Source organism: Osmia bicornis, chromosome 2, assembly GCF_907164935.1.
Source record: "Osmia bicornis bicornis chromosome 2, iOsmBic2.1, whole genome shotgun sequence".
NCBI classification, from domain to species: Eukaryota; Metazoa; Arthropoda; class Insecta; order Hymenoptera; family Megachilidae; genus Osmia; species Osmia bicornis.
Window position 1 is genome coordinate 1,484,663 of NC_060217.1, and position 12,127 is coordinate 1,496,789.

A 12,127-nucleotide genomic window follows, 5' to 3' on the forward strand; every position below is an offset into this window, starting at 1 on the left:
AAGGGTGGCGACAAGGGCACCTCGGGTCTAGTTGAAGTCTAGAATCAGTTCGATACACGTCAGTACGTTCTTTTTCGGATAATCTCTGCAACGAGGAAACTCTGCGAGATCGGGTATTCAAGTCCCTTTCAAGCACTCACAGTAACTATACAGTACGTTGTCGGCTGTTAAGCATTATTATAATCGTTGTAATCCGCCCCCGTTTGCTCGTGTTCGTGAAAACCGAGAAGGATTAGATTCTTGCTTCGCGGAATCGAAACTAAACTTATTTTATTCAACTCATTTCAAACGTGCAACTTAGAGTTCAATTCATTGAATACCGCGACAATTACACACAACAATTGTAAGGTCCGGAATAGAGAATAAACTCATACTAGTTTAATTTACATACTATTGTACAATTATATTTACTGTCCAGAAACCCACTAAGGTGTACCTTTACCGCTCGAGGTACATCAATCAAGTTACGAGACCTAATACTAACGCTTCCTGCGGCTCCCTACGTTAGCCATACGTAGGTTCGTCCGCATATCACTCTCCTGAGGCTCCCTACGTTAGCCATACGTAGGTTCGTCCTCCACTCTACACCTTTCCTGTGGCTCCCTACGTTAGCCATACGTAGGTTCGTCCACCATAGCCAACCTCCTGGAGCTCCCTACGTTAGCCATACGTAGGTTCGTCTCCACGTCTACTTCCTTAGGCTCCCAGTGTTAATAACAACACTGGTCAAGCCATTAACAATTACCATTTGCCGAAATTAAGCCCCGGCTACGCAGCCGCCCCCTCCGGCTCGTAACATATGATATTACCTGGTAAAGTCTCTAATGATTAAATGTATCTACTATTAGTCACAGCGGTCATTTTTCATTCTGTTTTGTGAGTTCGAAGTATTCGTATCGTGAATTGAGTTTGAGAGTATAGTGGAATTGAAAAGATGGAAACCAGAAGCGCTGACAGAATATTTTTGTTGGGGCATGATGAAAGCCAAATTATTGGCTCCAAATTATCAAGCAATGGACAAGTTTTGTGTGTTCTGTTTTATAATGTGCATAAAGTTAAACTAGAGCTCCGCCCAAGCGCAGCTATAGTGATAAAGGAAGCGGAAGTTTTCTGGGCTAAAGCTCGTATACCTACAACAACAACGTACCATAGCATCGATAAGTTGTTAAAATTGCATAATAATTGGCGTTTGTTGCAAAAATCTCGCAAACACCGAAATGAGATACAAGAAAGAACGGAAAGAGAGTTTCTTGATTCGTTGGATGACCTTTTTGACATCGCTCACTCTGACGCTTTAAATATTATTAAAATCGAAAAAGATAAACTTTTTCTAGTGAATTAGCGAAAACAAGGACGAGCTTTTTTGGAAATGCTTGGTGCTGGCAAAAATATATATTCCTTATTGTGAAATTTAAGTATAGGATTTAAATGTGTATTCTGGCCCTGCAAAAAGTCACGCCGGCCCTGAGCACTCACTTGGATTGAAAGATATTTTAGGGAGAAACACACGGTCTCTCCCTAAGATATCTTTTGAACTAATCGATTTTTGACCCAATGGCCTTATTACTTTTTTGGAGAAAATTAAAACTCACTTCGATTGACATATAGAAAAATATATAATTCCATTTAAGAAAACGAAATTGATCTTGAAATCTGTGGAACGCCTCCGGAACTTCCATTTGCGGAACCAATATGATGTACTTACATACATCAGATAATGGTTTATTCAACATTATTTAAGTTTTCCTAACGACATCTTTTTCTATCTTCGATCATTTTAGAGCTATAGCATGTTCGAATTGCATGTTATCTTCTATGTATACATGGTTGATCTTAAAATCTCTTAACATAAAATTCTCCACTTTATTAAAAAATAAAGTTTTTTGTCATGTTGTGGTTCCTTCGATACCATATAATTTGTAAATAAACATTTTCCATATTTTTACTAATAATAGAAATATTCAGTACTAAATATAATAAATATTAAGTTTCTAATTTAAAATATGTCATTTTTTTATTATCCATTAACAAAATGTTAGATAACTGTTTGAAATTCTTACTTGTTTCTGCCCTGATGCACAATCCATTTGGACCTCTAATTGGTTCGTAAGTTTCGCTATTTACACGAATAATTGCTAACGGATGGAATCTTCTTGGTATAATTAATGGTACAAAACCGACAGCACCAGCTTTACCATCCAGATTTGCTGTAATGTAAAAGTAAATTAGAAAATCTTTTGAAATTTCACTTTCGTAGATATCAACATTCGAAATTATGAAGAAATAATGTATTTATAATAAAAAAATAAAATTTGAATTACAAAATGCAATTGAATGTTTCATAAGATTATGCAAAATGCAATAATGAGAACTAAATATTTTTGAAAAACAATTCAATTCGGCCTAAACTAAAAAGAAGAAAATATTTATCAACTTGAATATTGTGACTCAAAGAAACCCAATTCGACATAAAAATACCAAATAGTATTATCACAAAGAGTTGAAGGTTTCAAAGAAAACAGCACGATATACAGAGTTTAACGAAATAATATTCAAGATTCATTCTTATCCCGATTTACATAAAACGTTAAATATCAAACTAGGCACGTAACTATTAGCATTGTACAAACGTTTCCACTGTCCTTTTAAAACAATTTATTTTATTAATATTTTATAGTTGAAAGAATATTTTTAATGATATAATATTTTATTATCAGTCATAGCGATAACAATCATTAGCGAATTATTGAGAAATTTATAGTAATAATAATAATAATTATTATTATTATTATTATTATTATTATTACTATATAAACTTCGCAAATGATTTTTGTTGATGCAGGAGCTAATTTGTAGAAAATAAAACAGTTATTAATAGGTACAACTAATAGTTTAATACGTTAATACTTTAATTATACTAAAATTAGTTTGTAGTTGTCCTGATTGCTGTATTTTTTTATCTCTTGATTAAACAAAAGAAAATATACAATGACGTATATATGTCTTATGGATTTTTATTTTTACATGAATTTTCAAGGTATTGTTATTCTAATAGATGTGACTCTTTTTATACCATTTTTTATACAAATTAAGCAAAATAGATTACAAAGTTAACCGAAATACCTCGTAACGCTATATTTATATATGGTCAATGGAAACTTTTGCACACTCCTATTAATATTTGTAATTTTACCGATATTTGCATTTCCCTCGCTGGACCCGTAAAATTCAGCAACCCTTTTAATGTTGAAACGCGTGACGAACTCGTTCCAAATTTGCGGTCTCATGCCATTTCCAAACATGAGTCTTAATCTATGTGCATTGTCTTCCGGTTTCGGTGGCGCATTCAGTAAGTAACGGCACATTTCACCGATAAATTGCGCAGCCTAATAAGTAAAATTACCAATAAGCAAAGTTATTTACACTATTAGTAACGTTAATTATAATAGTCAGAATCATTAGTGTCATGAAGTTATATCTAATTCATCATTAACTGTTTACAGTTCAACTCTGCTTTCTTGGCAAAAATTTAGTTAAATGCATTAGTTTGCAATATCTGTAAACCTTGGAAGATTTTTGAACAGAATACTAATTTTATATTATTGTGTGAAATAACATGTTTGATGTAGTGCACAGTTTGATTTGTTGTTATCAAATAGTTCATTTCATTGATTACTGCCTCAATAATTATTATTGTAATTAAATAACATGTTGACTACCATGGTGGATCTCTGGTGGCCCGTATATTGCTACGCCTCAAATCTAATATATAATGAAATAATTAAGAAAAAAAGAAATTGGTAGCAATACTATTATATAGGATTTAATGGAAACACCATTCAATACTTATATGGTATAGTAGAACACACTGTACTGACGATGAAGTAAAAGGATCTTAACCGTTTCTAAGATATAAACTTCTTTGTACGTTATGATAAATAAACCTACTACTGATTTTTCGATATTTACGAGACGTTCCACATATCTTCCTTCTACATATTTCCACATCGATCAAATCTCCTGTTATGAAATATATGCAGAAGTTGAATGAGGACATGCAGAACGTGGTTTATGAACACCGAGGTAAACATCGCACCCAATAACAGAAGCCAGTAAGTCAATTAGTAGAAAAATGTTTATCTCAAAAACAGTTTACCTTTCCACCTATGTTTACTAAGGCTTTTTCACCCATTATCAGTATGATGTGCCCTATGTTGAATGGTTCTACGTTAACACCTTATTATACAGGGTGATCCTCTCGTTAGTGGATTCAAAGAAAGTGCCGCCACAATAGCATGATGTGGCCCAAGTCCTTTTTCTGTCATCGATACCTTTTCATGGACACAGCTACAGTATGCACCCCCGTCGAGAAAAGGGATTGAGTCCATTCATAACGGTGTGGCGGCATTTCCTTTGAGTCCACTAGCGAGAGGATCGATCACCCTGTATTAACCCTTTTTCGGATTATGGACTTTGCAAATTTTTAAACTAACGATAGGTGTGCGCTCCCAATGGTGGACCTCGAACTGCACAAATTACTTTATGGCGGGGCCATAAAGGGCCCGCACGAAGGTCCTGTACTGTATACCTGGGTTGGAAAGTAGCACATGCGTGCTGAGAAGCCAGCTAGGCTCTTCCTGCGCGGATTACAGAGTACGACTTTTAACCCGTTCAATCAGCAGCAGGAGCTTCCTTTTAGTTTTGATTAGATAGAAAAAGGTTATGTAAGGTTAGGTTAGGTTAGTCAGCGAAAAAGTATTAATTAAAATAGGCCTGAATGGCTTTACAGGACCTTCGTGTGGGCCCATTATGGCCCCCGCCATAAAGTAATTTTTGCAGTTCATGCACCATCGGTCCCAAGTACCGATACTCATCGGTTTGCGTAAATTATTTGATGACCCAACCATCCCGTTCCATGAACACCACGTGGGCCAGCAAAGGGATGGTCACTCAAGATTTTTCGTAGTTCGACGCATTTTCCACCTCCACTCTCGGTTCGGCGCATTGTATGTATTTTCACCCTCAGGGCGCATTTTTGTAAGAGCACGTTCAGAAGGACTTTGGTAACTACGCTCGTCGACTTAGCACATCACATACATTAAATAAAATAATTTAGTGAAGAAGTTATTAAGGCCTATATAGTGAGCGCGTTGTATCATATTTAAACCTGTCAACTAATTGTAAGACTCCCCTGCCGCGAGTCAGCGTCACAAACATCGGCACAAGCGTGTAACCGGAATTTACAACCCCGGGAAATTTGAATCGATGAATTTCGGTGTCTTGGGACGCTACAATAAGTATGTTTTAATCAGAACCGGAGTAAGATTTCTGGGGCCCGGAGCTTTCAAATTGTCGGGAGCCTCCTTAGTTAAGAAACTTGGTACAAAAATTGAAATTTAATATTTAATCGTAAATAAAAAGGGCAACAGTGAACTTTTTGACATAGTAAATGGAAAGTTTATAACGGAGCCCCCTGGGGCTTGGGGTTGTAACCTCCTTTAAATTTAATTTTAATTTTACAGCTGGTTTTAATGCGTGTTAATATAGTTATTTGGAAATTTATGCAATCCTGTTTTATTCTGTAAAATTTTAAAACGTTGCAAAGTAAATTAATTTGCACTTACTTACGATTAATTAAAATAATGGTTCCAGGAAACCATCTACTCGAATAAGGGTTAATAAATAAGGTGAAAAATAAGAAGCTTAAATTTGAAAATTAATTTCAGTGTGTTCGTTTTTACTGTAGCGGTCTACGTGTTTAAATAGAATAATTTTATATCTGTAATTCTGTATTTATCTATTTTATTTAAATTATCAAGATTGTACTGATTCACTGATTTTTCAGCTATCGATGTTCCTGTACGAGATTAACACATTTCGTGCCGCATGGGTCATTTGATTCACTAATTGTAAATTTATCTAAGATATACCTTCAATTAATTAATGAAAAATATTACGTTCCTGTCGCTGAAATTTCCTTATTTGGAGTTGGATACACACACCCAGCATAGTCAGCTTTCGGGAATTGGAGACCAACGCTAAGAAAGGGCGGGGTCCCTCGGAATCACATGGAGTCTGTCCCCACCACTTTTTTTACTCCAATTTTTGGGTGTAAAAAGGGTGGTGGCGAGGGCACTTTGGGTCTAGTTAAAATTTCGAAAGTGTTCGATACACGTCAGTACGGTTCTCTTACGGATAATCTCTGCGACGAGGAAACTCTGCGAGATTGGGTATTCAAGTCCCCTTCAAGCTACTACAAGCTGTACAGTAACTATACAGTACGTTGTCTGCTGTTAAGCATTATTCTGATCGTCGTAGTCCGCCCCCGTTTACTCGTGTTCGTAAAAACCGAGAAGGATTAGATTCTTGCTTCGCGTAATCGAAACTAAACTCTTAAATTCAATTCATTTAAAATTCTAAATTAGAATTTAACTCATTGAACACCGTGACTGTTACACTCAACAGTTGTAAGATCCCATCAAGGAGAATAAATTCAGATCATTTATAACTTACCTATTGCTGTTCAATTAACTAGTCCAGAAAAATCCACTAAGGTGTACCTTTACCGCTCGAGGTGCACTAATCAAATGACAGGACCTAACACTAACATTTCCTACGGCTCCCTACGTTAGCCATACGTAGGTTCGTTCCCATATCACTCTCCTGAGACTCCCTACGTTAGCTATGCATAGGTTCGCCTACGATAAGTAGGTTCGTCTCCGTGTCTATTTCCTTAGGCCCCCAGTGTTAATAACAGCACTGGTTAAGCCATTAATAACACCATAACCGAAATTAAGCCCCGGCTACGCAGCCGCCTCCTCCGGCTCGTAACAAAAGTATAACATTGAAGCAAAAATGGAAAATATAATGTACGTATTATGATTGCAATTTTCTTATAATCAAATTAATATTGAGTTAGTATTTTTGAAGCGAGTTGTAATCGCGTTTGTCACACAATTTAAATTTCAGACGGCATGGAATGTGTTAATAGAAAGAATAAAAAGAAATTATTCATTTGATCAAGTCATTTCATAAGCAATGTCATCTTATGTACCTTGTTTGTAATTGTAAATGTTTAGAAATTCGTTGGTACGTATCCTGCCTGAATTATTTATGCAGTATTCAAATCATTCTTTTGCTACACTTATTGTTTCGATGCGAATTCGTATAAAAATAGCAGTACGGGGTGATACCAAATTTTAGATTAAGGCAAGTTCGGATTACGATTTCTGAGGCGCAAGACTATCAATCCTTGAACGGCCATCTTGGTTGATAAATTTCATTTAAAAATTCAAATTTATTCTAGATCAAATTAAATAATATCTAATCACAAAAAGAGGGCAACAGTAAACAAAATTTCAGTTAATATTTTTTGGCAAGTGAAACTTGGGGCTACAGCCATCATTCCTAGACATCCTCTTGATCCTATACTGGATTAAGGATATTAAAATATTAACAGAAAATTGTTAAGGTAAGATATTAACGCGTTGATTTCCATGGAGGGATCACTGGTGACCAGTGCATATAAAATTTTATGTAATAAAATAATCATCAGCAAGAGAAGACGAATTTTAAATACACATTACAATTAAGGGATCATAACCTCCATAAACCCGAAAAATAGGGCGAGATTCAAATAGTTATCGATATGGTAAAAAGATCATTTGAAGCTGTGAAATCTCTGTTTTTAGATACTTTTTTAAGATTCCAGCTATTTTGCTTTTTAGAAAAGTTATAGTTATATAAGTAGTACTTAGAAAATTTTAAGTAATACTTAGAAAAGTTACCGATTCGCTAAAACAGTCGCTGTGTAACTGCTAGAAGCGAAAGAGCCACTGCTCCCGCTTACCGCTTCAGACTTTCAGACTTCCTCCACCATCCAGTAGTGTCAGTATGTAGTGGGGCAGCGGTTTCTAGCAGCTAGGACTAGGAATTCATACGCGTCAAATATTCGAAGAGTCGGCAAGTTTTCACGGCCGCTAATTTTCGGTGGGCAAAAGGGAACCAGAGTTCCCAGAGTACGCCACCCTTGCAGAAATACAAAAATTCGGACCCGAAATTGCACGGAACATTGTCACAATGCATTCGCTTGAGTCTCAATGGAATCGGCAAATTCTCGGCTTTAAAATGAACTTGAGATCATGATACTACGACCATCTTTGGTGAGATACAGCGAGTTAAAGATAAAATGGAAATTATACGAGTTTGAAGCATATTGCCAAAAAAAGCGGGTACATCAAAATATTTATCAAATTGAGAAACCAAGAGATGCATCTTATCGTTAAAGAGAAAAGTCTGTTCTTTCTATTGCTTTCTCATTGAATGTTCTGCGATGATTTCTTTGCTTTCTAGGGGCAGTTAGAGTCGAAACGACGACTTTTACTTCAAAGTTGTATAACTTGGCCAAAAAAAAATCGTACAACAATCAATAGACAGGTACTGATTTTACAGAGAAAGGTAATCCCTTTCGACTGGTATAAATATAACTTGTTAAAAAATTATGTTCACTTCATGCAACATTACATAGTTGAATAAAATTTTTTAAAATTTTCTAAGTACAACTTATATAACTATAACTTTTCGAAAAAAAAAAACATATATAGCTAGAATCTTAAAAGAATATCTAAAGATAGAGATTTCACAGCTTCAAATGATCTGTTTACCATATCGATCGGACCATTTTTGTCGGAGCTATAACCATCTGAAACTCGCCCTATTTTTTGGGTTCCGAAAGATGATCCCTTAATTGTTTTGCGGTATGTACTACTATTAATCCTTCACTGCATCGCGTTGTTTTGTTACACAAAATAATGCCACGAAATTTTTGTATTTTTTATCTTATAATTTATCTTTTGTCATTATAGTTACTCTTCAATTAAAAAAAATATTGTTTATTGTTGAACGGTGTATTTCTTTTCAAAATTCAACAAGAAATGATGCTACAAAGGATTAATAATGTAAAATGATAAACTGAATAAATTAATTATATTTCGAATAATTAGTGTTTTAGTGTGTTTCACTTCAGATGTTCATTTTCTCTGTGGTAAGATAAAGGTCATCAATAACCGAAAATGCGAATTAATTTCAGTTAACTAATTAAGGAAATCAAAGAGTAAAGCAATTATATGTTACTAACAATAAGATCATACTGTTAATTTGAAATAGCAAATCAAAGTATTACATTAAAACATCAAATGAACACGTTTAATACCACAGTAGAGAAGGCTATGTATAGTCAGACACGTTATAATTAGATACAATCGCTCAGTATGCGATCGTTTCATTTTTCAAATTGTTTTCCACTGTCTACCTTTCGTAGTTAGTATGACATCTGTTAACTGTAGAAAAAATTTATTTGAATTTTTTGTGTTTTCATTATTATGCGAGGATCAGTTAATGTTCTAAATTAAATTTTTGGTATTTTATTTAATATTAATGCTATTTAAAGTATACCTCTTCTTTCACTAATATTCGGTTATAATTAATTACTCGTTAATTGCTTCGTTCAAATAAATTTTGTTATCAATTAACGCTATTCAAAATTTGTCTCCTCTTTCCTTTTACTAATTATACGTTTCAATAACGCAATTACGGTGGATCAAAAAGGTCAGCTGACCTTCTTATTAAGCAATTAAAACAATTTCTTTTATGTAAAAAAAATAATGGAATATTTTCGAAATTTTCAGATAATGCTGAGTATAAACAAAAATGCAAAAAATTAAACTTAATATGATCATGATGTTATTGAAGTATGAACAAAACTTTTTCGACCCCTCTGTTGGAGAATTATGCCGGTTACCAATGATTCTTACAGTAGTTACATATAAGAATAATAAATTGGTATTATAGTGCGCCTTACTAGATACGATTACATATTTCTATTGTGGCAATCAACATGTTAACGCAGTAACACGACTGCGGGCAGGGTCAGAAAAGCCTGCTGACGCCCTATTAAAAAATTAGAAACCTTCTTTTTCCAATAAATCCCGGAATATTTTGGAAAATTTAAAAAATTGTTGCCGGGAATAAACAAAAATTGAAGAAAATTACATTTATTATTAGCACGATATTAAGAAGGCAGAAAAAGAAATATTTTTGATCCTCCCTATCGGATAATTATAATATGGTTGCGCTGAGGCGGGCCGCTGTGTTAATGTATTAAAGTTAAAGTTACTCATGAAAAGCAACACTGCTTATGGAATGATCTGATGATTTCAATGAGATTGTTATAAAATTTGTAAACCACCTACTGTACACTTATACTTGATGCAGTCTGTCCAATAAGCCGAGACTGAAAACTTGGGCCTCAACACAGTTGGTATGCCTTTGAGAATCGCGAAACCTGCTCCAATCATTCCACCAGTAGTATGGTACAATGGATTTGGATTGTACAGGATATCGGTTGATCTTATTCCTAGTAAATTAAACGGCATTACGACCAGCAAATACCTGGAAAAACAGAAATTATTCTCTTTACATGTCAATATTATACACTATGAATAGGATACCGTTAATTAAGACACATTCTGAAAAACTTTTTAGATACATACCTAAGCAGATATTAAAATAAAGATTGGAAGCAAATTTTAAATCTTATAAAAAATAGCGTACTTATGTACTTTTACCCATTTCACCCCTTCCCAACTAAGTTCGCGACATTTTCTCATCTTTTCCTATTGGATTATTTATTAATATTCTATAAATTCCAATTCTCAATTCAGGTAAGCGCCAATTAATATTCTTTTATCATATTTGTGTCAAATTTTTTATTTTTTTGTGTACATGTATATAATGATTAATGCAAAAATTTGAATAACATACTACTGCAACCGGTAACACTCTGACAAAATTTTTGTCAATAATGGACTGTAATAAATATTTCATTTAACTACATTTAATTTTCTACATTCTTTTTCTTTTTAACCGACTTTGGAAAAGGTTGAAATGTATTTAGTATACTATTTAACGATTAAATAGGTTTTATTAATAGCTGTGGAGTATTGGTATAAATGAAATAGAAATTCTTTTATACATTTTAGCGCATTTTGTTAATGCAGCAAGAGGTTTTGTTAATAATTATTGCGTAGTTGTATAAACGAAATATAAATTATTTTATGTATAACAGTTTCATTAAATGTTATTATGATAAAAGCTGATGTTTTTGAAAAATCATATGGTTCGATGTGTAATACGCCGTTAAAAATTTTCCTTTACTTATTGTTATTTATAATAAAATGCTATATTTGGATATAAGGATTTACTAATACATGCTTAACAGATGTAAATGTATGTATTACTGTTATCGCATAATGCAGAATTTGATTTGGTAATGTCGTAAAAGTGTGTGAATCTAGAATAATCAATATTACAATTGAAGTCACAAGTGGATAAAGGTGACATGTCACAAATTAATTATTAATTACTCAAGACAAGTTATTCATTTGCATCTTATTTCTTCAGTTAACGAATAATGGTTAGACAACTATGAAATGATGGTTTTATTGACGGTAATAATAAAATAGCTATGTTTTCTCTTTTAAACTAAAAAACAATTAAATATTTTTTGATGTTTTAAAAGATATGTAAACGAATTTGTTGTCTTTCGAAAATCCGATAGCATTATACATAGACAAACCAATATAGTGCTACTTTATAAATGTGGTTTTCGAAAAATTGTTACATGACACCTTTATTCACTCGTGTCTTCAATTATTCTATTAATTATGATTTAACCTTTTGAGATAGTTTGAAAAACTAAATCTCCGACTTGAAAGTGTTATTTGTAGAATCTAAAATATGTAAGAAAATAAGGAAATGTTTTTATTTAACTGTGAAAGGAGTGAAATTATTATACTGACGCAAAACGGAAGTTGTTAGTTAGGATAAGGATACTATGTTATCAGTGAAAAACAGACATAATGCAGACAGACAGGATGCAGACACGGGTAAAGCGACTACATTTACATGTAATCTCATTCTGAATGAGTCGTAAGGCTTTCCTGAGAGGATTACAGATCATTTATACGTTCAGCAGCCAGATAATTCATTCGGATTCACGGAATAGGGTCTACTAGTAAATGAAAGTTTGAAAAACTGTTCTGAAATTGTTCGTCATTCTAATTGTAAG

The 12,127-nt window shown here is 33.6% G+C and overlaps 1 protein-coding gene across 2 annotated transcripts in view; it reads right to left on the bottom strand.

The window, feature by feature from the left end:
• Positions 1 to 12,127, bottom strand: part of LOC114876212 (long-chain fatty acid transport protein 4-like) — a 38,241-nt gene that overhangs the window by 4,488 nt on the left and 21,626 nt on the right. For both annotated transcript variants that reach the window (XM_029187439.2, XM_029187441.2), the window contains exons 6-8: positions 10,251 to 10,449; positions 3,194 to 3,386; positions 2,061 to 2,207 (exon numbers count right to left, since the gene is read on the bottom strand). In XM_029187439.2, the coding sequence (XP_029043272.1) occupies positions 2,061 to 2,207; positions 3,194 to 3,386; positions 10,251 to 10,449 (539 nt within the window). The remainder of the gene's footprint in view (positions 1 to 2,060; positions 2,208 to 3,193; positions 3,387 to 10,250; positions 10,450 to 12,127) is intronic.